The 22,563-nt window shown below is 43.1% G+C and overlaps 1 protein-coding gene across 8 annotated transcripts in view; it reads left to right on the top strand.

Moving 5' to 3' along the window:
* LOC121575032 (inositol 1,4,5-trisphosphate receptor type 1) overlaps window positions 1-22,563 on the top strand; it is a 145,767-nt gene that overhangs the window by 5,492 nt on the left and 117,712 nt on the right. For all 8 annotated transcript variants that reach the window (XM_041887810.1, XM_041887809.1, XM_041887807.1 and 5 more), the window contains exons 2-3: window positions 9,209-9,322; window positions 13,783-13,853. In XM_041887810.1, the coding sequence (XP_041743744.1) occupies window positions 9,231-9,322; window positions 13,783-13,853 (163 nt within the window). In that variant the 5' untranslated portion in view covers window positions 9,209-9,230. The remainder of the gene's footprint in view (window positions 1-9,208; window positions 9,323-13,782; window positions 13,854-22,563) is intronic.

Here is a 22,563-nt window from a genome sequence, read left to right as displayed (position 1 = left end):
GGGAAATAAGTATTTGATCCCTCTGCAAAACATGACTTAGTACTTGGTGGCAAAACCCTTGTTGGCAATCACAGAGGTCAGACGTTTCTTGTAGTTGGCCACCAGGTTTGCACACATCTCAGGAGGGATTTTGTCCCACTCCTCTTTGCAGATCTTCTCCAATTCATTAAGGTTTCGAGCCTGACGTTTGGCAACTCAAACCTTCAGCTCCCTCCACAGATTTTCTATGGGAATAAGGTCTGGAGACTGGCTAGGCCACTCCAGGACCTTAATGTGCTTCTTCTTGAGCCACTCCTTTGTTGCCTTGGCCGTGTGTTTTGGGTCATTGTCATGCTGGAATACCCATCCATGACCCATTTTCAATGCCCTGGCTGAGGGAAGGAGGTTCTCATCCAAGATTTGATGGTACATGGCCCTGTCCATCGTCCCTTTGATGAGGTGAAGTTGTCCTGTCCCCTTAGCAGAAAAACACCCCCAAAGCATAATGTTTCCACCTCCATGTTTGACGGTGGGGATGGTGTTCTTGGGGTCATAGGCAGCATTCCTCCTCCTCCAAACACGGCAAGTTGAGTTGATGCCAAAGAGCTCCATTTTGATTTCATCTGACCACAATACTTTCACCCAGTTCTCCTCTGAATCATTCAGATGTTCATTGGCAAACTTCAGACGGGCCTGTGTATGTGCTTTCTTGAGCAGGGGGACCTTGCGGGCGCTGCAGGATTTCAGTCCTTCACGGCGTAGTGTGCTACCAATTGTTTTCTTGGTGACTATGGTCCCAGCTGCCTTGAGATCATTGACAAGATCCTCCCGTGTAGTTCTGGGCTGATTCCTCACCGTTCTCATGATCATTGCAACTCCACGAGGTGAGATCTTGCATGGAGCCCCAGGCCGAGGGAGATTGACAGTTCTTTTGTGTTTCTTCCATTTGCGAATAATCACACCAACTGTTGTCACCTTCTCACCAAGCTGCTCGGCGATGGTCTTGTAGCCCATTCCAGCCTTGTAGGTCTACAATCTTGTCCCTGATATCCTTGGAGTGCTCTTTGGTCTTGGTCATGGTGGAGAGTTTGGAATCGGATTGATTGATTGCTTCTGTGGACAGGTGTCTTTTATACAGGTAACAAGCTGAGATTAGGAGCACTCCCTTTAAGAGTGTGCTCCTAATCTCAGCTCGTTACCTGTATAAAAGACACCTGGGAGCCAGAAATCTTTCTGATTGAAAGGGGGTCAAATACTTATTTCCCTCATTAAAATGCTAATCAATTTATAACATTTTTGACATGCGTTTTTCTGGATTTTATTGTTGTTATTCTGTCTCTCACTGTTCAAATAAACCTACCATTAAAATTATAGACTGATCATTTCTTTGTCAGTGGGCAAACGTACAAAATAAGCAGGGGATCAAATACTTTTTTCCCTCACTGTATATACAAGGGGTACCAGTACAGAGTCAATGTGCGGGGGCACAGGTTAGTCGAGGTAATTTAGTTAATATGTACACTACCGTTCAGAAGTTTGGGGTCACTTAGAAATGTCCTTGTTTTCCATGAAAACATACATGAAATGAGTTTGAATAGGAAATATAGCAAAATGCATAGGAAATGTAGTCATTGACAAGGTTAGAAATAATGATTTTTAATAGAAATAATAATTGTGTCCTTCAAACTTTGCTTTCGTCAAAGAATCCGCCATTTGCAGCAATTACAGCCTTGCAGACCTTTGGCATTCTAGTTGTCAATTTGTTGAGGTAATCTGAAGAGATTTCACCCCATGCTTCCTGAAGCACCTCCCACAAGTTGGATTGGCTTGATGGGCACTTCCTACGTACCATACGTTCAAGCTGCTCCCACAACAGCTCAATAGGGATGAGATCCAGTGACTGTGCTGGCCACTCCATTATAGACAGAATACCAGCTGACTGCTTCTTCCCTAAATAGTTATTGCATAGTGTGGAGCTGTGCTTTGGGTCATTGTCCTGTTGCAGGAGGAAATTGGCTCCAATCAAGTGCCATCCACAGTGGAGGGGGAATAGGTGTTGTCATGCCCTCTTCACGACTGTCTTGGTGTGTTTACACCATGATAGTTCGTTGGTGATGTGGACACCAAGGAAATTGATGCTCTCAACCTGATACACTACAGCCACTACAGCCCCTTAAAATGGGGGCGTGCCCTCCTTTTCCTGTAGTCCATGATCATCTCCTTTGTCTTGATCACGTTGAGGGAGAGGTTGTTATCCTGGCACCACAATGCCAGGTCTCTGACCTCCTCCCTATATGCTGTCTCATCGTTGTCGGTGATCAGGCCTACAACTGTTGTGTCGTCGGCAAACTTAATGATGCTGTTGGAGTCGTGCTTGGCCATGCAGTCATGGGTGAATAGGAAGTACAGGAGGGGACTGAGCACGCACCCCTGAGGGGCCCCTGTGTTGAGGATCAGCGTGGCAGATGTGTTGTTACCTACCCTTACCCCCTAGGGGTGGCCCGTCAGGAAGTACAGGATCCAGTTGCAGAGGGAGGTGTTTAGTCCCAGGATCCTTAGCTTAGTGATGAGCTTTGAGGGCACTATGGTGTTGAACTCTGAGCTGTAGTCAATGAATAGCATTCTCACGTAGGTGTTCCTTTTGTCCAGGTGGGAAAGGGTAGAGTGCAATAGAGCTGTTGGGTGGTATGCAAATTGTAGTAGGTCTAGGGTTTCTGGGATAATGGTGTTGATGTGAGCCATGACCAGCCTTTCAAAGCACTTCATGGCTACAGAAGTGAGTGCTATGGGTCGGTAGTCATTTAGGCAGGTTACCTTGGTGTTCTTGGGCACAGGGACTATGGTGGTCTGCTTGAAACATGTTGGTATTACAGACTCGGTCAGGGACGGGTTGAAAATGTCAGTGAAGACACTTGCCAGTTGGTCAACGCGTGCTCGGAGTACACGTCCTGGTAATCCATCTGGCCCTGAAGCCTTGTGAATGTTGACCTGTTTAAAAGTCTTACTCACATCGGCTACGGAGAGCGTGATCACACTGTCATCTGGAACAGCTGGTGCTCTCATACATGCTTCAGTGTTGCTTGCCTCTAAGCATGCATAGATCGTCTGGTAGGCTTGTTTCACTAGGCAGCTCGCGGCTGTGCTTCCCTTTGTAGTCCGTAATAGTTTGCAAGCCCTGCCACATCCGACGAGCATTGGAGGTGGTGTAGTAGGATTCAATCTTAGTCATGTACTGAAACTGTCTGTTTGATGGTTTGTCGGAGGGCATAGCGGGATTTCTTATAAGCGTCCGGGTTAGAGTCCCACTCCTTGAAAGCGGCAGCTCTACCCTTTAGCTCAGTACAGATGTTGCCTGTAATTCATGGCTTCTGGTTGGGGTATGTATGTACGGTTACTGTGGAGACGATGTCATCGATGCACTTATTGATGAAGCCAGTGACTGATGTGGTGTACTCCTCAATGCCATCAGAAGAATCCCGGAACATATTCCAGTCTGTGCTAGCAAAACAGTCCTGTAGCTTAGCATCTGCGTCATCTGACCACTTCCGTATTGAGCGAGTCACTGGTACTTCCTGCTTTAGTTATTGCTTGTAAATAGGAATCAGGATGATGGAGTTATGGTCAGATTTGCCAAATGGAGGTCGAGGGATAGCTCTGTGTGTGGAGTAAAGGTGGTCTAGAGTTTTTTCCCCCTCTGGTTGCACATGTAACATGCTGGTAGAAATTAGGTAAAATGGATTTAAGTTTCCCTGCATTAAAGTCCCCGGCAACTAGGCGCGCCGCCTATGGATGAGAATTTTCTTGTTTGCTTATGGCATTATACAGCTCGTTGAGTGCAGTCTTAGTGCCAGCATTGGTTTGTGGTGGTAAATAGACAGCTACAAAAAATATAGATACACTCTCTTGGTAAGTAGTGTGGTCTACAGCTTATGAGATACTCTACCTATCTCATACCCTGGTGCAACATGTGCAGCCCCCTGACTACTTTTTACTTGTGCATGGTGACTTCAGATTTTCTGTGAACACACTGATAAGTAATTTGACACTGTATTGATCAGTCAGCACACATGTGGATTATAAGAATGACAAGACAGCAGGAGAGAGAGTTTATGCCGGAGCTGGGATTTATTCTACACATGTTTGAAACAGCGACGCTGCCAGTCTCGTCTGGTAAATTGCTGCTAGCATGCACAACTGGGGTTCAACCATTTGTTATATAAGGTTCAAAACTAGCTTAATGTTTCTTAACAAAGCAATTTTTTTTCTCGCTATGGTTTGTGTGGTCTCGGTTGTTCTTAGTTGAGGAAATGTAGCGTAGCTAACTACAGCGTTTCTCTTGTCTGAAATCTGGCTACCTCGTCTTACCGTAGCTTGGTCTGTGCAATGCAAATGAACGTGAGCAGCGTGGCTGTTTCCCAAAGTTTGGTGGTTTTAAACTTAACTTAACTAACATTTACTAGCTATGTTTTGTGTAATAAAGTATGATATAGTGTGGTGCATGAACTGGTCATGTACGTTAGCTAACGTTACCTAGCTATTTAACGTTAACTGGCTATCATAGCAGCCAAGGACGTTCGCTAGCTTATTTGTGCATATTTGTTTGTGCTCTGAATACACACAAGTGTCTAGATCAGCAGTTTATACATGATGACTTCATTCAGCCTTATATGAAAAACCTTAGTTGGCTAAATATAGCAAGCTAGCTTTCCTTGCTTGTTGGTAAGGAACCTAGCCAACGTTAGCTCTCATCTGACTGGTATAACGTTACTTTAGCTAGCTACCTAGCTAATGAAAACAAAACCACATTCATTGGCTAGCTACTTTTATTTGCCTGTTCGTTAGCTAGCTAGCTAGAGAGGTTAGCTGCTGGACTTTGTAAAAACAAGCTAATGTTAGCTAGGTAACATTAGCTAGCTAGCTACCTAGCTAATCAAAATATCTGTTTGCATTTATTGATTAACCTCAGCTTGAATACCACCATATAGTTAGCTTTATACAGCAGCCTAGGTTTGTTCGCATATATTTGTTATGACTGGCAGCATGGTGCAAGCAGCTGTGTTGTTGCCAAGCCTACCGACCCGGTGTTATAGAATTCTGAGCTTCTGCTAAAAAAGATGTTAGCATTGTCGTAGTTTCTTTCTTTTTTGTAATAATTTTTACCCCCTTTTTCTCCCCAACTTCGTGATTACGATCTTGTCTCATCACTGCAATTCCCCAACGGGCTCGGGAGAGGCGAAGGTCGAGTGATGCGTCCTCCGAAACATGACCTGCCAAACCGCGCTTCTTAACACCCGCTCGCTTAACCGGAAGCCAGCCACACCAATGTGTCGGAGGAAACACCATTCAACTGACGACTGAAGTCAGCCTGCAGGCGCCCGGCCCACCACAAGGAGTCGCAAGAGCGCGATGAGCCAAGTAAAGCCCCCAAACCTCCCCTAACCCGGACGACGCTGGGGCAGTTGTGCGCTGCCCTATGGGACTCCGGTCACGGCTGGTAATGACACAGCCTGGCTATAGAACCCCAGGCTGTAGTGCCTTAGACCGCTGCGCCACTTGAGAGGCAAGCACATCATTATTTCTTAATGTATGGAAATGTGAACAAGAGATCGATTTAAATTATACATTTAATAAAAACTGTTTTAACCTACAAAGTTAGTCAATCTGTCATTTGCAAGTCCAATGCTCACTTTATGGACGCTATTGTCTTGTTTTTAATCCGACATCTAGAATTTGAGCTAGGTAGCCACAAGAAATACTCTTAAAACTCAATTGCTAACAACCCTGTTAAAAAATGTGGTATGTGGTTCTCGTAACGGACGGACGGCTCATGACGAGAGGCAGGGAGTGTGTTGTTGTCACACCCTGGCTCTGGGACTCTATATGTTGAGCCAGGGTGTGTTCATTCTATGTGGTTTATTTCTATGTTGGGGGTTCTGGTTTGTTGTTTTCTATGTTTGCCTTAGTGACTCCCAATCAGAGGCAACGAGTGTCAGCTGTTGGCTGGTTGTCTCTGATTGGGAGCCATATTTAACTGTCTGTTTTTCACTTTGTGTTTGTGGGTTTTTGTTCCGTGTTCGGTCATTGTCACCGTGGACGTTACGAGTCGTTTGTTGTTTTGGTCGTGCTTTAATTTAATAAAGTAAACATGTTCATTCATCACGCTGCGCATTGGTCTCTCCCTGACGATCGTGACAGTTGTGTACCTTCAATCCAGTTGATTAGCACATTTTCATAGAGATTGATGTCATATTGGCTTATATATGATGGTAGGGAGATTTGAATTTAACACTGAGCTTCAACCAATGCCTATATGTGAAATCAAATGTGTTTTTTTTGTTCAGGTTTGTGAATTTGCACCTGTCAGAGAACAGAAGTGGTACAGTCAAACTGCAATCTATATGCAGTGGCTTCAACCCTGTGCTTTGACATCTTCTCCACATGCTGTTTCCATTATTCTATTCTTGCTCTGTACAGTATTGTATGTGAGACACTTGGCTGTGTTGACACTTTTCGCTAGCCTATGTCTACACACAAATACACCAGGTTGAAGAGGTCACTGTTTTGTTTGATATCTAAATATAGGCATAGCTTCCCAACTGCACAAATCCAACATCCCTCTCAGGAATTTTACATTGAGATTTTAGTCATTTTTGCCAGAGCAATTTACAGTAACTAGTGAGTGCATACGTTTGCATGCTTTTTCGTACTGGTACCCCATGAGAATCGAACCCACAACCCTGGCGTTACAAGCACCATTCTTTACCAACTGAGCCACATGGGACCACAGGAAAGACATCCTATCAAGTTCTGGTGATCCAGTCAAGTTTCAGATGTGCAAACTGCCTGAGTACATTTCTTAATCTATTACACCCTCCATTGATTAAATCAGGTGGAATTGCTGAATATTTTCTAGAATAATTATCCCATGCTGGAATTATTTCATTGCACAACTGCAAGACATCATATATGGCTCAAAGTTTGAAATGTAAATATGTGAATTTCCATTATAAACTGGGTGGTTCGAACCCTGAATGCTAATTGGCTGACCGCAGTGGTATATCAGACCATATACCACGGGTATGACAAAACATTTATTTTGACTGCTCTAATTACGTTGGTAACCAGTTTATAATAGCAATAAGGCACCACGGGGGTTTGTGGTATATTGGCCATATACCACACCCCCTCAGGCCTTATTGCTTAATGTAACTACACAGCCGACACTAAAAATGCTCTTAAAGATCTTCATTACACCCTGAACAAACTGGAGACCGTGTACCTGGAGGCAGCGTTCAGACTTTACAAAAGTAATTTGAGAACAGTGTTCCCGAATTACTATCAACTCGCAGAGATTCTACGCTGGACCACTGCTACATGCATTTTCGACACGGGTATAAGGCCATCTCCCGTCCTCCTTTCGGCAAATCTGACCATGACTCCATTTTGATCCTCCCCGCCTACAAACAAAGACTCAAGAAGGAAGTTCCGGTAATCAGGTCTGAACAATGCTGGTCTGACCAGTCGGAATCCATGTACCAAGACTGTGTTGATCACGTGGACTGGAGTATGTTCCAGGTATCCTCTGGGGATAACATCAATGAATACGCCGACGTAGACACCGGATTCATATAAAAATGCGTTGATGTGATACCGATGGTTTCTTCCATAACGTACCCGAATCAAAACCTGTGGATTGATGGCAGCGTTGTCGGGAAACTGAAGATGAGATTTTGCTTATAAACACGGCAAGGTGACCGGGGACAATTGTATGGTTAAACAGTACAAACACAACCTACGCCGATCGTTCAAGATGGCGAGACACAAGTATGGTGACAAAGTGGAGGAGCAATTCAGCGGGCCGGATATGAGGCATATTTGGCAGGGGCTTCTATCAATCATGGATTACAAAAAGAAAGCCAGTCATGTCGCGGACACCAACTCCGGACGACCAAAACCACTCTGAGCTGCCGAGGAGAGCCCCTGAGGACAATGAGGGCTACGTGCTTACGGTCCACAGAGGACGTATGTAAGTCATTAAAACGTGTTAACCCTCGCAAGGCTGCTGGACCAGACGGCATCCCTAGCCGTGCCCTCCGAGCATGTGCAGCTAGCTGTTGTGTTTTCTGACATTTTCAATCTCTCTCTCTAGTTCAGGCCGTTATCCCCACCGGTTTCAAGATGTCCACTATCATCCCGTGCCCAAGAAAGGGAAAGTAACAACTGAATGACTACTGACCCTTAGCACTCACTTTAGTCATCATGAAGTGCTTTGAGAGTCAAAGACCACATCACCTCCTCCCTCCCCGACACACTCGACCCTCTCCGAAGAAGATCATCAGGAACCTCAGCCACCCGAGCCACGGCCTGTTCTCCCAACTTCCATCACTCAGATGCTGGCAGTACAGGAGCATCATGGCCACCCAAGGAGGTGTGGTATATGGCCAATATACCACGACTAAGGGCTGTTCTTACACACAATGCAACGCAGAGTGCCTGGATACAGCCCTTAGCCATGGTATATTGACCGTATATCAGTATGAAAAATATATGCACTCATGTAAGTCGCTCTGGATAAGATTGTCTGCTAAATGACTAAAATGTAAATGTAAATATCATAAAACCCTGAAGTGCCTTATTGCTATTATAAACTGCTTACCAACATAATTAGAGCAATACAAATAAATGTTTTGTCATACCCAATCAGCATTCAGGGCTCGACCCACCCAGTTTATAATGATCATTGTCACAGTTGTAAACGCGTATGTATGTATTTATTTATTTATTTATTGTTTCACCTGCACTGTTGGAGCTTAAGAATTTCACTGTACACTGCAACTAGGCATGTGACTAAATAAAAATCTATAGTAACAATGTTGTACATAGAAACCGCTATGTGATTACATGGTAATAGCTGTAGGCCTATAGGTTATTTATGACAATATACATGAATGAATGAATGAATGAATGAATTACATTTTATTTTCGTGTCAAATCGCCAATTGGCAACCCATCCCTTATGGGATTAATTGACACAAACAAACGTTACAATAATTCACTGTTGTAATTAAATGATAATTCTTCTTCCGGTGTTCTCTGCATTGCGCATCGATAAAGGGTGAAAAAATTAAATATACAATTAAATAGGCAGTATTTATCAGGGTAAATTACTGTACATCTGTATGGTATATGTATCACGCTAACTCTTGTCTGTTCCATCTTTCTTTTCCAGGCATAGTCCTGGGTGAGGCAACATGTCAGACAAGATGTCCAGTTTCCTCCACATAGGGGACATCTGCTCCCTCTATGCAGAGGGCTCCACCAGTGGATTTATCAGCACTTTAGGGTACGTCTGTCTGCCTACTGTTATACTGCTGCATATGAATCCCATCCCTCTCAACTTGAATTTGTCATCAAAACCCCACCGATATTCATCAGACATTATTTTATAGGAAGACACATGCTCATAGACTCATGTCTGTCACAGTACACATCCAAGATCAGACACAGGTTTGTGTACATTTACGCATAAACATGCAAATACACAGACAGAACCAGGTGGCAGTGAAATAATTAACCTGGTTGGTGTTTGGGGCCAGGGAGGCAGCTGGAACTGCTGCCAAGGTGATCACGTCAAATAATGTAAGGGTTTATTTAACGGCTTAGTCGGAGTCATGGCTTTTATTTCACAAGCTTTAATAATGTTTGCTCCCCTAGTGTTATTAGCAGAATAAACCCTTGCTCATTCCATTGTTATTAAAGTAACGGCGTTTCATACTGGTTTCAGCCGATGTGGTGGAGCATATAATAAGAAAAGCTAGATTGCAGAATGCTTGTCATTGAGGTGATAATGTTTTATGCCCTTGGAACACATTTTGAGAAATGGCAAGGGAGAGAGTGTTTGGAACTGGAGTGTGAGAGTCAGAGGGCGGTCACAGACAATTTTGGAGTCCAGCTGAGGATGTAGAATAGCAGTGGAGAGGGAGAGAGAGAAGTGAGAGGGAGGACTGAGGCCACAGAAGTGAGGGTGTTAAAGGCAAAGGAGAGCATGAGGGGGAGGAGAAAGTGAAACCGTAGGGATGGTGAGTGTCAGGGAAGAGAGGAATGTGGTTGAACAAGTAAAATGTTATATTGAATGGGATAGTGTCAGTGGGACACGGAGCAGGTGATGTGTTGGCTGTTTATAGGATGTGTTGGCTGTCCTCTTTGTCTCTCTTCCAAGTGGTACCATTAGTAAAACCATGAAATGATGGGCCTAAGTGGCTTAAATTATTCCTGTGTTTGAATTTAAATATTGAGAACTTATGCTGTTACATTATACAGAAGTGACTGCTCAAATTAAACTGTACATTTTAACTCCAGTCCTTCCCCATAAGTGCTCACACCCATTTATCAGCGAGAACAGCATTTTCACGCCTAGACTTTCAACACGGCCATGTTGAGGGAGATCATTGGCTGAAATGTGAGCTGAATTCACAACAACGTTGATGGGCTTGACAACACTTCAGCCTCTAGTTCTCTGGCGTCAGAGCAGCGTAACCTCCTTCCTGTTCCTCCCTTCTAGTTTCTGCTCCTGCCTGTTTGTTGTTCTTTTCCCTCAGTGAAAATGAACACAGTATCTGTCTTGCCTTCTCCACTCTTAGCCTCCTTTTTAGCGTTGGGATTCATGCCTCTTAATCATACCTAGTCACTATCTGGCCCTTAGCTGGGGCCCCATTCAAGCCTTGCCCTGCCATCTCTCAAGAAGCCCCTGCTCTTACAGGAATTGGCGTCGTGTGTCACCAGGCCATGGAAACAAATGTGTGCATGGCTTTGAAGAGCGGCACCTTGACCGTACTCATTTGTCAAGTTGCCCGCCTGGCATTGTTCTGCCTGGTAATCACTTTTTTTCTCCCTCTGGTCCCCTCCCTGTTGTGGTGGCCCTCTGTTAGATGAGCTAAAGGGAAGGAGCTATATTTAGCAACAGCAGGCAGTGTACAGGAGACTGTTGGTTGTCTCTGTGTATCATACTGACCATTATAAAGCTTTATAATGAGCCACCTGGAGCACAGAGCAAGACTGCTGCCCTCTGCTGATTTTACATCAACATTATTACACCTCTTTACAGGCTCTGCATAGAAATTCAGTTGAAGGACATCTAGCATGTTCCTTTTATAGCCCGTGCAGTGTGTAGGCTGTATTGTTCTGTAGGACATTATTATATTGTTTAAATAATGTGTCATTCATGCAGATACATCTATCCATGATCAGTACAATGCAGTACATCCATGTGATGCATGGACAAGATATTAGTAAATAAAACAAATAGCCTAAAACTATCGTAACCGGATTAATTTCCCTTGGGGAGATGCTTACAGTGTGTTTTTATTTAAACAATATAATAATGACCTACAGAACAATACATAGCCTACACACTGCACAGGCTATAAAAGGAAAACGCTGACTGGACTGGCTCTAGAACCCCATCGAGGTGTCATATTTATCTTTCCGACTACCTGCCAAGCATCCTGTGTTTTGCAGCCAGGAATAAATCTGAGGCCTATAATGGACTGTGCTTTTATGAAATGGATTATTCCATGGGTGTTACAGCTGTGTAGTAACACTGTAATTACTATAGTAACAGCATTGTAGTTACATTATCTTAAGTGCTTTGGGTGTGCTTTATAATGACAAACTAAGGGAGTTGAATGTGTTTTGCTACTACACAATTAGAATAAGGAATGGTCTCTATTCCTCTTGTGTAATTACAATAAACATGCAACTCCATTACTGTTATTAGTTAACAATACTATCTAACATGTCAATACAATGTTGTGCCTTGTGTAATAAGTGTTGCTACACATATATAAGAGCAACAACTCTGATTTAAAATGTGTTAATGCATCAGCAGAATGCTCCAAGAATGAGGATCCATATGAATACTTATTCTGATTATTGCATTGCTGCACCAAAATAGGAATGGGTGACATGTCTGGTGAGTATGCAGGTCATGGAAGAACTGGGACATTTTCAGCTTCCAGGAATTGTGTACAGATCCATGCGACATGGGGCCGTGCATTATCATGCTGAAACATGAGGTGATGGCGGTGGATGAATGACACGAAAATGGGACTCAGGATCTCATCACGGTATCTCTGTGCATTTTAAATTGCCATTGATAAAATGCAATTTAGTTTGTTGTCCCTAGCTTATGCCTGCCAATACCATAACCCCACCGCCACCATGAGGCATCAGCAAACCGCTCGCCCACACGACACCATACAGTTGAAACTAGGATTCATCCGTGAAGAGCACACTTCTCTAGTGTGCCAGTACCATCGAAGTTGAGCATTTGCCAACTGAAGTCGGTTATGACGCCAAACTGCAGTCAGGCCAAGACCCTGGTGAAGATGACGAGCACGTAGATGAGCTTCCCTGAGACGGTTTCTGACAATCTGTGCAGAAATTATTCTGTTGTGCAAACCCACAGTTTCAACAGCTGTCCGGGTGGCTCATCTCAGACTATCCCGCAGGTGAAATTTGAAATGTGTAAGTCGCTCTGGATAAGAGCGTCTGCTAAATGACTTAAATGTTTAATGTTTGCTTTCTTAAGGCTCATAAGGCTCAATGGATTTAGATGTTTAGGAGTTAGGCTAAATGTGAATAGCCATGGAATAATAAGTATTATTAGTAATAAGGCTAAAAATAGTTTTAACCACCTAAAAGCTTTATTTACAGGCACAGCCCCAAGCCTTTAATATTCCTAATTTCACTAGCTTTTACCAAACCAAATATTTATTTTCACAAATTTCAGCCAGGAATGCAGAGGAAATTTCAGCTGACACTGTTCTTGCCCCGCACATTTTTTAGCTCAGAAGGTTTGGTTTAGGTCTGAGTGAGCAGACTGGCTTAGTATTGCTATGAATTTTCTTACAGCGGGTAGAGGATGAAACGTAGTTCATCCACTATTTAGACTGCTTGATTTCTGGCCTTTATGTCCTTATAGGTTCTCTCAATGTGCAGCCTCCAGAGAGGGCTGCTGGATGCCTCTGTGCACTGCTCGGCCAAAATTGGGCATACTGAGTTTGATGGGCAGTTCTCACAGCAATCTGCCCTCTACATCTCTTGACCAATATTCCTGTTGTTGATACAATGAAGTAGTGGCATTATGCGCTGTGATGCTGATTGGTGACACATGCAGGGTTAGCATAGTCTGGCTGCCACCTAACTCCAAGACTTCAGAGTCTGGAAAGGCTCTTTTGATGTTGTCGGCACAATGCGTCGATAATGAAGGGGCTGTTCTTTTTTATTGATTGGTTTTCATCTGTGTCTTTCTTACTCAAACATCCACATGTACAGCCACACAAAGCCCCGAGCTCCGCCCCCTTCCAATACAGTTGTTGTCTCAACCCCCCCAGAAAAAGAAAACGTCTAAAGAGAACCAATCTAAGCTCAGCAAGAAATAAGCACAAATCTGTGCAAATACTGCATTTACAACGGCCTCCTGTCCAGACCAGTGTTGTCAGCTCTCCCTCACTGACCATGTGAGTTGCATCAGCCAGGCTAGGAATAGCATAGATCAAATATAGGTCATAGTTATGAGTAAAAGAGAGGTTATAATACAGATGGGGATTACAGTATTGAGCGACTCAACATCATTGTTTGTGCTGTGTGTATGCACGTGTATCAGTGGCATTCACTGCTCAGAATGAAACTTGTGGCTGATGTATTGTTTGTCTGTTTCTGCAGGCTAGATGTATGTGTAGTCAAAGGGATGAGTATTATGAGTGTTTTATTGACAGCTGTCATTGCTCTTCCTGTTCCCAGGCTTGTGGATGACCGCTGTGTGGTACAGCCAGACACAGGGGACCTCAACAACCCGCCCAAGAAGTTCAGAGGTAATGAATACATCCCTTCTATCACTCTGTTCAGGCTGCTGTTCAAATGCAAGAATTCAACCCATGCTGACTTTTTTATCCTACAGTAAGGAGTTATGGCATTGATGAATGTGACCTTTTTTCACTCTAGTTTGCTCTCTCAGTCCAATCTCTGCTCAGATGTCATTACAATGGCTATGTCAGCTGGAAAAAGCCTTGTAGAATCTCTTCCAACTCTGAGGCCATCATGGCAAGAGGATTATAACTAAGTACTGTGTGTTTAACCCAGTGGTTTGTGCTCCATGTAACCATTAGATCAGTAGTTGACACAGAGGAGATTTAAAAGGTCTGTTGAGACATGGAGCCGTAACCCCTGATCCTTTGTTATGACTGATGTCTGTGGAAATGAAACTCTACTGAAGCTAATTAACCTTGCATTCACCTGCCTCCCCTCAGTGAAATGTGGCACTAGGCTATATTACAGGACAGGCTACATTACAGTAGAGTTAATACACCACATTGTGTCACCTAGTGAGACGCCTGTACCCTGTGTTGACTCTGGGGGGTGGGGGGGAGAATGTTTAACTCTGATGTCCTTTGTTCTTTCACCACTTAAACCTAATGTGAAGTTAAGGAATTTTCCTCCATGTTATTCTCATACTTTTATCTGGTAGTGGCAGCATTTTGAAATTTAAAGGTGTTTGCAAATGTATCAAATGTCTTTAGACTGTGAAATATTCTGTGAAGCGTTTTGATGGCAGAGTGCCATGTTTCTTTCATTATTGAGGCTGACTTATGCAGTCCATTTCCTGCAAATGTAAGCAGTGTGGATTACGCCAGGACATCTCTGAGTTTAGTGTTCAGAGACTGTCTGGAACTGCCTTGTGTGTACTGTGAGTAAGGGATAATAGGTTATTTACTGGCAGTTTCTCAAGGCATTCAGGATTGTTCTCAGGACTACATTTTACATTTACATTTTAGTCATTTAGCAGACGCTCTTTTCCAGAGCGACTTACATTGCATTCATCTTAAGGTAGCTAGGTGAGACAACAACATCACAATCGTAGCACGGGGGAGGGGGGACATATTTAAGATACTCTTCTTTTAATATACTCTCGAGACTTATTTAAGATACTCTTTAAAGAGATAGGGTTTCAGATGTTTTGGGGAAAATGGGTAGGGACTGACATTAGGGGGAAGCTTGTTCCACTGTTGGGGAGCCAGGACAGAGAAGAGCTTTGACTTCAAGACTATAAGAATTAAGCTAGTATATAGCCTGGTCATGAGTCATGGTCAGGGGTTCATGCATTAGATCTGATTGATCTACATACAGTATATCTTTCTTGACAGGTCTGATAGGCTTCACTGCTCATATCCAAAGTATTTCCATGAACAGATTAGCATTCCAAGTCATATAGATTGATGCAGTAGTGCAGATGATGCATCCTACTGGGTGTTGGGACTCCTGTGTGTTGGGACTCCTGTGTGTTGCCAGGGTTTGCCTACAGTAATGTTGTCTGTGAAATCTCAAACTGTTTGGTGGTTCTGAGGCCCATTTGTGCCTAAAGCAAGCCCTTGCGATGTCTTGATTTGAATGCAAACCCTTGTTCCCAGCGTGCTGTTATTGGGGTTTGGATTTGAGCAGGCTGAGGCAGCAACCAAAATAGTTGTTTGATGTGAAATTCTGTTTACTTCACTTTCACTGTAACTAGAGCTTCATATCTTCAGAGGCATCTTAATCCATTAACAACAACACTGTCCTCAAAGAAAACATGTAATTATAAGAGTGTATTTTGATGCCACTGCTGTTGTAAATCCTACCACATTTCATACTTGGATGTTTTGGAGTTCACGTTTATTGCTTCAACATGTCTAATGCCATGGGTTTGTTGTGTAGTCATTCAACAACACCAAAATGTCGGCCCAATTACTCTGATTAGAGAGGTGATAGTACACTGGGATTCGTGCCTTCACTGGTGTTCTTCATTTATTGCCATGGCTGTCTGTCAGTGTGAACTGGAACCGGGTCAATCCTATTGCCATAGTAACAACATATTGGCCTTTCCCAGATGGAGATTTCAACGGTGGATGACGTGTGCTACTGTCTCTTTTTAGCTCATGTTGAACACATCTGCTTTGTGCGTAATGCAAATGATGAATTCCATAATGAAATGTATTTGGTACAGAATATGATAATAATAGACTACACTCATTTATACTAGCACTTTGATTGAAACTAATTAGGTTATTTTGGAGAAAAGGCTATCTACCAGCTATGGATTTGTATGATTGGTTGGGGTTTATATCAAGCTTCTGCTTTTAACTTTATTCTCAGTCTTGGTGAAGATATGTAACTTTTTCCCCCACTAACTCAAAACCATACAACCTAGCCTATACGTTATTGAGCTTTCTAGTCTGATCAGTGATGTCAGACAATAAAACACCCTGAGTGTTGACAGTTTTTACAGTGGATGCCTCCCTTTACCTCAAGGTCAGTGCAGAATGATTCTGGTAGCAGCAGGGAAGGCCAGCTGGGAGTGGTTGTGAGACTCCTGCTGATGGGCACCTGGAAGCGCTGGCTGCATACTGTCTCTGTCTCTAATCTAGCCCTTTTCAAATTAGCATAAGACCCTGGCAGGCCTCCAGAGCAGACCTTTGTAAATTAATTTTTGAGTGAAATGACGTGATTGCCAATGTGAGTTTCATTTACTCTAATCAAGGTCATGGAAATTAAATTGACCTTTTTATCCCTGAAAATGAGAGCCCCGCTTTACTTTAAATAGCACGTCCGTGTCATTGTCACACAAATCACTCTATATTATGCCAACCTTCAGTGACAATGGTGACAAAATGAAGATGTAATGAAACACACCACAACTACTCTAGTATATTGCACTCTCCATCTGTCGCCAGATATTAAAGATCACCTGCACTGTAGCACAATGGAAGATGATTAAATGTAAGGAGACATGTCTGTTGTTGCTCAGGACAATTTATTGCTTCTGGTTAGTTTGGGAGGTTAGTTGTGTGCTTTGCTAAATGGATGGTTTTTGTTTTTGGCGCAGGAGCTCAATATATACAGTGAGGGGAAAAAAGTATTTGATCCCTTGCGGATTTTGTATGTTTGCCCACTGACAAAGAAATGATCAGTCTATCATTTTAATGGTAGGTTTATTTGAACAGTGAGAGACAGAATAACAACAACAAAATCCAGAAAACCGCATGTCAAAAATTTTATAAATTGATTTGCATTTTAATGAGGGAAATAAGTATTTGACCCCCTCTCAATCAGAAAGATTTCTGGCTCCCAGGTGTCTTTTATACAGGTAACGAGCTGAGATTAGGAGCACACTCTTAAAGGGAGTGCTCCTAATCTCAGCTTGTTACCTGTATAAAAGACACCTGTCCACAGAAGCAATCAATCAATCAGATTCCAAACTCTCCACCATGGCCAAGACCAAAGATCTCTCCAAGGATGTCAGGGACAAGATTGTAGACCTACACAAGCCTGGAATGGGACCATCGCCAAGATGCTTGGTGAGAAGGTGACAACAGTTGGTGCGATTATTCACAAATGGAAGAAACACAAAAGTGGTCCTCTGTAGCTCAATTGGTAGAGCATGGCGCTTGTAACGCCAGGGTAGTGGGTTCGATCCCGGGACCACCCATAAGTAAAAAATGTATGCGCAGATGACTGTAAGTAGCTTTGGATAAAAGCGTCTGCTAAATGGCTTATTATTATTATTATTATTATTATTATTATTAAAATAACTGTTAATCTCCCTCTGCCTGAGGCTCCATGCAAGATCTCACCTCGTGGAGTTGCAATGATCATGAGAACGGTGAGGAATCAGCCCAGAACTACACGGGAGGATCTTGTCAATGATCTCAAGGCAGCTGGGACCATAGTCACCAAGAAAACAATTGGTAACACACCTCGCCGTGAAGGACTGAAATCCTGCAGCGCGCGCAAGGTCCCTCTGCTCAAGAAAGCACATATACAGTGAGGGAAAAAAGTATTTGATCCCCTGCTGATTTTGTACGTTTGCCCACTGACAAAGACATGATCAGTCTATAATTTTAATGGTAGGTTTATTTGAACAGTGAGAGAGAGAATAACAACAACAAAATCCAGAAAAACTCATGTAAAAATTTTTATAAATTGATTTGCATTTTAATGAGGGAAATAAGTATTTGATCCCTCTGCAAAACATGACTTAGTACTTGGTGGCAAAACCCTTGTTGGCAATCACAGAGGTCAGACGTTTCTTGTAGTTGGCCACCAGGTTTGCACACATCTCAGGAGGGATTTTGTTCCACTCCTCTTTGCAGATCTTCTCCAAGTCATTAAGGTTTCGAGGCTGACGTTTGGCAACTCGAACCTTCAGCTCCCTCCACAGATTTTCTATGGGATTAAGGTCTGGAGATTGGCTAGGCCACTCCAGGACCTTAATGTGCTTCTTCTTGAGCCACTCCTTTGTTGCCTTGGCCGTGTGTTTTGGGTCATTGTCATGCTGGAATGCCAATCCACAACCCATTTTCAATGCCCTGGCTGAGGGAAGGAGGTTCTCACCCAAGATTTGACGGTACATGGCCCCGTCCATCGTCCCTTTGATGCGGTGAAGTTGTCCTGTCCCCTTAGCAGAAAAACACCCCCAAAGCAAAATGTTTCCACCTCCATGTTTGACTGTGGGGATGGTGTTCTTGGGGTCATAGGCAGCATTCCTCCTCCTCCAAACACGGCGAGTTGAGTTAATGCCAAAGAGCTCGATTTTGCTCTCATCTGACCACAACACTTTCACCCAGTTCTCCTCTGAATCATTCAGATGTTCATTGGCAAACTTCAGACGGGCATGGACAGTGAGGGGAAAAAAGTATTTGATCCCCTGCTGATTTTGTACGTTTGCCCACTGACAAAGAAATGATCAGTCTATAATTTTAATGGTAGGTTTATTTGAACAGTGAGAGACAGAATAACAACAACAAAATCCAGAAAAACGCATGTCACTGTATTCTAGTCATGGCTCATCCTATATAACTACTGCTGTACAGAACTTTTCTATTCATATACTGTCCAGTTGAAGCTAGAAACACAAGCATTTTGCTGTACCTGCGATAACATCTGCAAATCTCTGTACGCGACCAATGAACTTTGATTAGATTTTCCCACTGACCTTATTTGGCCATGCTGTTTAACTGGCTACAAATGCAGAGGAAGAAAAAACAAAATGATTATATATACAGTACCAGTCAAGTTTGGACACACCTACTCATTCAAGGGTTTTTCTTTATTTTTACTATTTTCTACATTGTAGAATAATAGTGAATACATCAAAACTATGGAATCATGTTGCCTTGATGACAGCTTTGCACACACTCAACCAGCTTCATGAGGAATGCTTTTGCAACAGTCTTGAAGGAGTTCCCACATATGCTGAGCACTTGTTGGCTGCTTTTCCTTCACTCTGCGGTCCAACTCATCCCAAACCAGCATTCCATAACTCTCCTTGGTCAAATAGCCCTTACACAGCCTCGAGGTGTGTTTTGGGTCATTGTCCTGTTGAAAAACAAATGATAGTCCAGCTATGCGCAAACCAGATGGGATGGCGTATCGCGGCAGAATGCTGTGATAGCCATGCTGGTTAAGTGTGCCTTGAATTCTAAATAAATCACTGACAGTGTCACCAGCAAAGCACCCCCACACCATCACACCTCCTCCTCCATGCTTCACAGTGGGAACAACATATGCGGAGATCAGCTGTTCACCTACTCTGCGTCTCACAAAGACATGGCGGTTGGAACCAAAAATCTCAAATTTGGACTCATCAGACCAAAGGACAGATTTCCACATTGTCCATTGCTCGTGTTTCTTGGCCCAAGCAAGTCTCTTACTATTAGTGTCCTTTAGTAGTGGTTTCATTGCTGCAATTTCACCATGAAGGCCTGATTTTCAAGCAGTCTCCTCTGAACAGTTGATGTTGACATGTCTGTTACTTGGTCTGTGAAGCATTTTTTTGGGCTGCAATCTGAGGTGCAGTTAACTCTAATGAACGTATCCTCTGCAGCAGAGGTAGCTCTAGGTCTTCCTTTCTGTGGAGGTCCTCATTTGTGCCAGTTTCATCATAGCGCTTGATGTTTTTTGTTACTGCACTTGAAGAAACTTTCAAAGTTAAAATTTTCCGGATTGACTGACCTTCACTATCTTCTGTATACCACCCCTACCTTGTCACAACACAACTGATTGGCTCAAATGCATTAAGAAGGAAAGAAATTCCACTAATTAACTTTTAACAAGACACACCTGTTAATTAAAATTCATTCCAGGTGACTACCTCATGAAGCTGGTTGAGAGAATGCATTAAGCATCTCCAATCCAAAGTTAAATCTAGAATCGGCTTCCTATTTCGTAACAAAGCCTCCTTCACTCATGCTGCCAAACATGCCCTCGTAAAACTGACTATCCTACCGATCCTTGACTTCGGCGATTTACAAAATGGCCTCCAACACTCTACTCAGCAAATTGGATGTAGTCTATCACAGTGCCATCCGTTTTGTCACCAAAGCCCCAAATACTACCCACCATTGTGACCTGTACTCTCTTGTTGGCTGGCCCTCACTACATATTTGTCGCCAAACCCACTGGCTCCAGGTCATCTATAAATCACTGCTAGGCAAATCCCCGTCTTATGTTAGCTCACTGGTCACCATATCAACACCCACCCATAGTCTGCGCTCCAGCAGGTATATCTCACTGGTCATCCCCAAAGCCAACACCTCCTTTGGCCGCCATCCCTTCCAGTTCTCTGCTGCCAATGACTGGAATGAACTGCAAAAATCTCTGAAGCTGGAGACTCTTATCTCCCTCACTAACTTTAAGCATTAGTTGTCAGAGCAGCTTACCGATCACTGCATCTGTATACAGCCATTCTGAAATTAGCCCACCCAATTACCTCATCCCCATATTGTTATTTATTTTGCTAATTTGCACCCCAGTATCTCTATTTGCACATCATCTTTTGCACATCTATCATTCCAGTGTTAATACGAAATTGTAACTATTTTGCACTATGGCCTATTTATTGCCTTACCTCCATAACTTACTACATTCGCACACACTGTATATATATTTTCTGTTGTATTTTTGACTATGTTTTGTTTTACCCCATATGTAACTCTGTGTTGTTGTTTTTATCGCACTGCTTTGCTTTATCTTGGCCAGGTCGCAGTTGTAAATGAGAACTTGTTCTCAACTGGCTTACCTGGTTAAATAAAGGTGAGAAAAATAATTAAAAAAATAGAGTGTGCAGATTTCCTGGAACCAAATCAGGCCTAATATCTCTGACATACAGAGAGGCACACTCACTCATTGAGCAGCACTGTGCTTGGCTGGAGATTGATCAATACTCAACTGACTTACTGTGAGAAGGACGGCACTAGTGTTTGTAGAGTGAGCTCATCATTCTGGAATCTATCATCATTGGCCAGTGGAATGAGAGAGCCAAGTTTATGGAAGTTAACAAGGTGTACCACATCTCTTTTTTAAAGGAGCAAAAAAACAGGGGCATAACATTGTCTTGTGAATGTATAACTGACTTGAAAATAAAAGGCAAAGCCCTGCTCAAGACTGTGTGACATGTCTCCAAACCAAAGCATAGGCTACAGTCAGCATAGGAGGCCATAGCGCCTGGTCAAAGCGGCTTTGGGGCAAAGTGGGCAGCTGCCACACTCCACTTTCAGTTTAGGGAGCAGCGTTATACCCGTTAAATGACCGAGTTTTCACATGTTATTATATAATTGTCAAACCCATTCAAAAGATTAGGGGACATGATCCAGAAGTGAAGCGGAAGGGACGATTACTTTCACTGGGTCATTTCTAGCGGGCTGCAGCTGCTGCTGGCTGCAGCTCGTTCTAGCTATTTAATAAGCTAACTAAGCTACAGAAATAACCTAACTACCTAGCAAAACGATACAAAAACATGAAAGACGGCTAGATATACTGTTGTTTAAAAAATCAGCTGACACCCAAGTTTTAATCCAAAAGAAGAAAGATGAAATCTTCATTCAGCAGGCACTAGTTAGCTGTGCGAGTCTAGCTAGCGTTAGCTACACCTAGCTAGCTCAATATATTGAAGCCAGTCACTAAATAAAATTGGCCGAAAATCCGTTACTCACTGAAGTAAAGTTGTTGCTGGAGTGCTGACAAGCGTTTTTAAGCTGTCATTTCACCATATTATGAAATAAACTTCTTCTGAGCACTTTGTTTACCGCCAGACTAGCTCTGGTCCATGTGCGCGCATGCAGCTTGTATTGTAGTTCAGATCTGATGCATGCACTTGGACCAGAGCAAAACATCAGCCTACATTTAACCTTGGTTAACCCAGAACTCAAATCTTACGTAAATTGGTCAGATGCTATGTTTATGTTGTCTGTCCACAAGAGCTTAGCCTACATTGAATGCATGAGGTGAATACTGTGCGGGTAGGTAGTGAACTACTTTGTTGTTAAGGGCAATATCAGCAGTTCCGACTGTTACCTGAAGCTCTACCACTGTGGGCATCTATGGCAGATTCAAGGTACCAGGGTTATTGTGATTCCAAAGAAAGTACTCTTGAGATTGGTGTAGAACAGTGGAGCACTTGTGGTGTTCTGAGAGTCCTAACAAGCCTGGTAACAGTTCACCTGCACAGTGAGAGGATAGCGTTGTCTCTGTGTTTGACAGGCATTGCATTTG

This window comes from Coregonus clupeaformis, chromosome 10, assembly GCF_020615455.1.
Source record: "Coregonus clupeaformis isolate EN_2021a chromosome 10, ASM2061545v1, whole genome shotgun sequence".
NCBI classification, from domain to species: domain Eukaryota; kingdom Metazoa; phylum Chordata; class Actinopteri; order Salmoniformes; family Salmonidae; genus Coregonus; species Coregonus clupeaformis.
The sequence above is the reverse complement of the archived record's forward strand: the minus strand, read 5'-3'. Positions and strand labels throughout refer to the sequence as shown.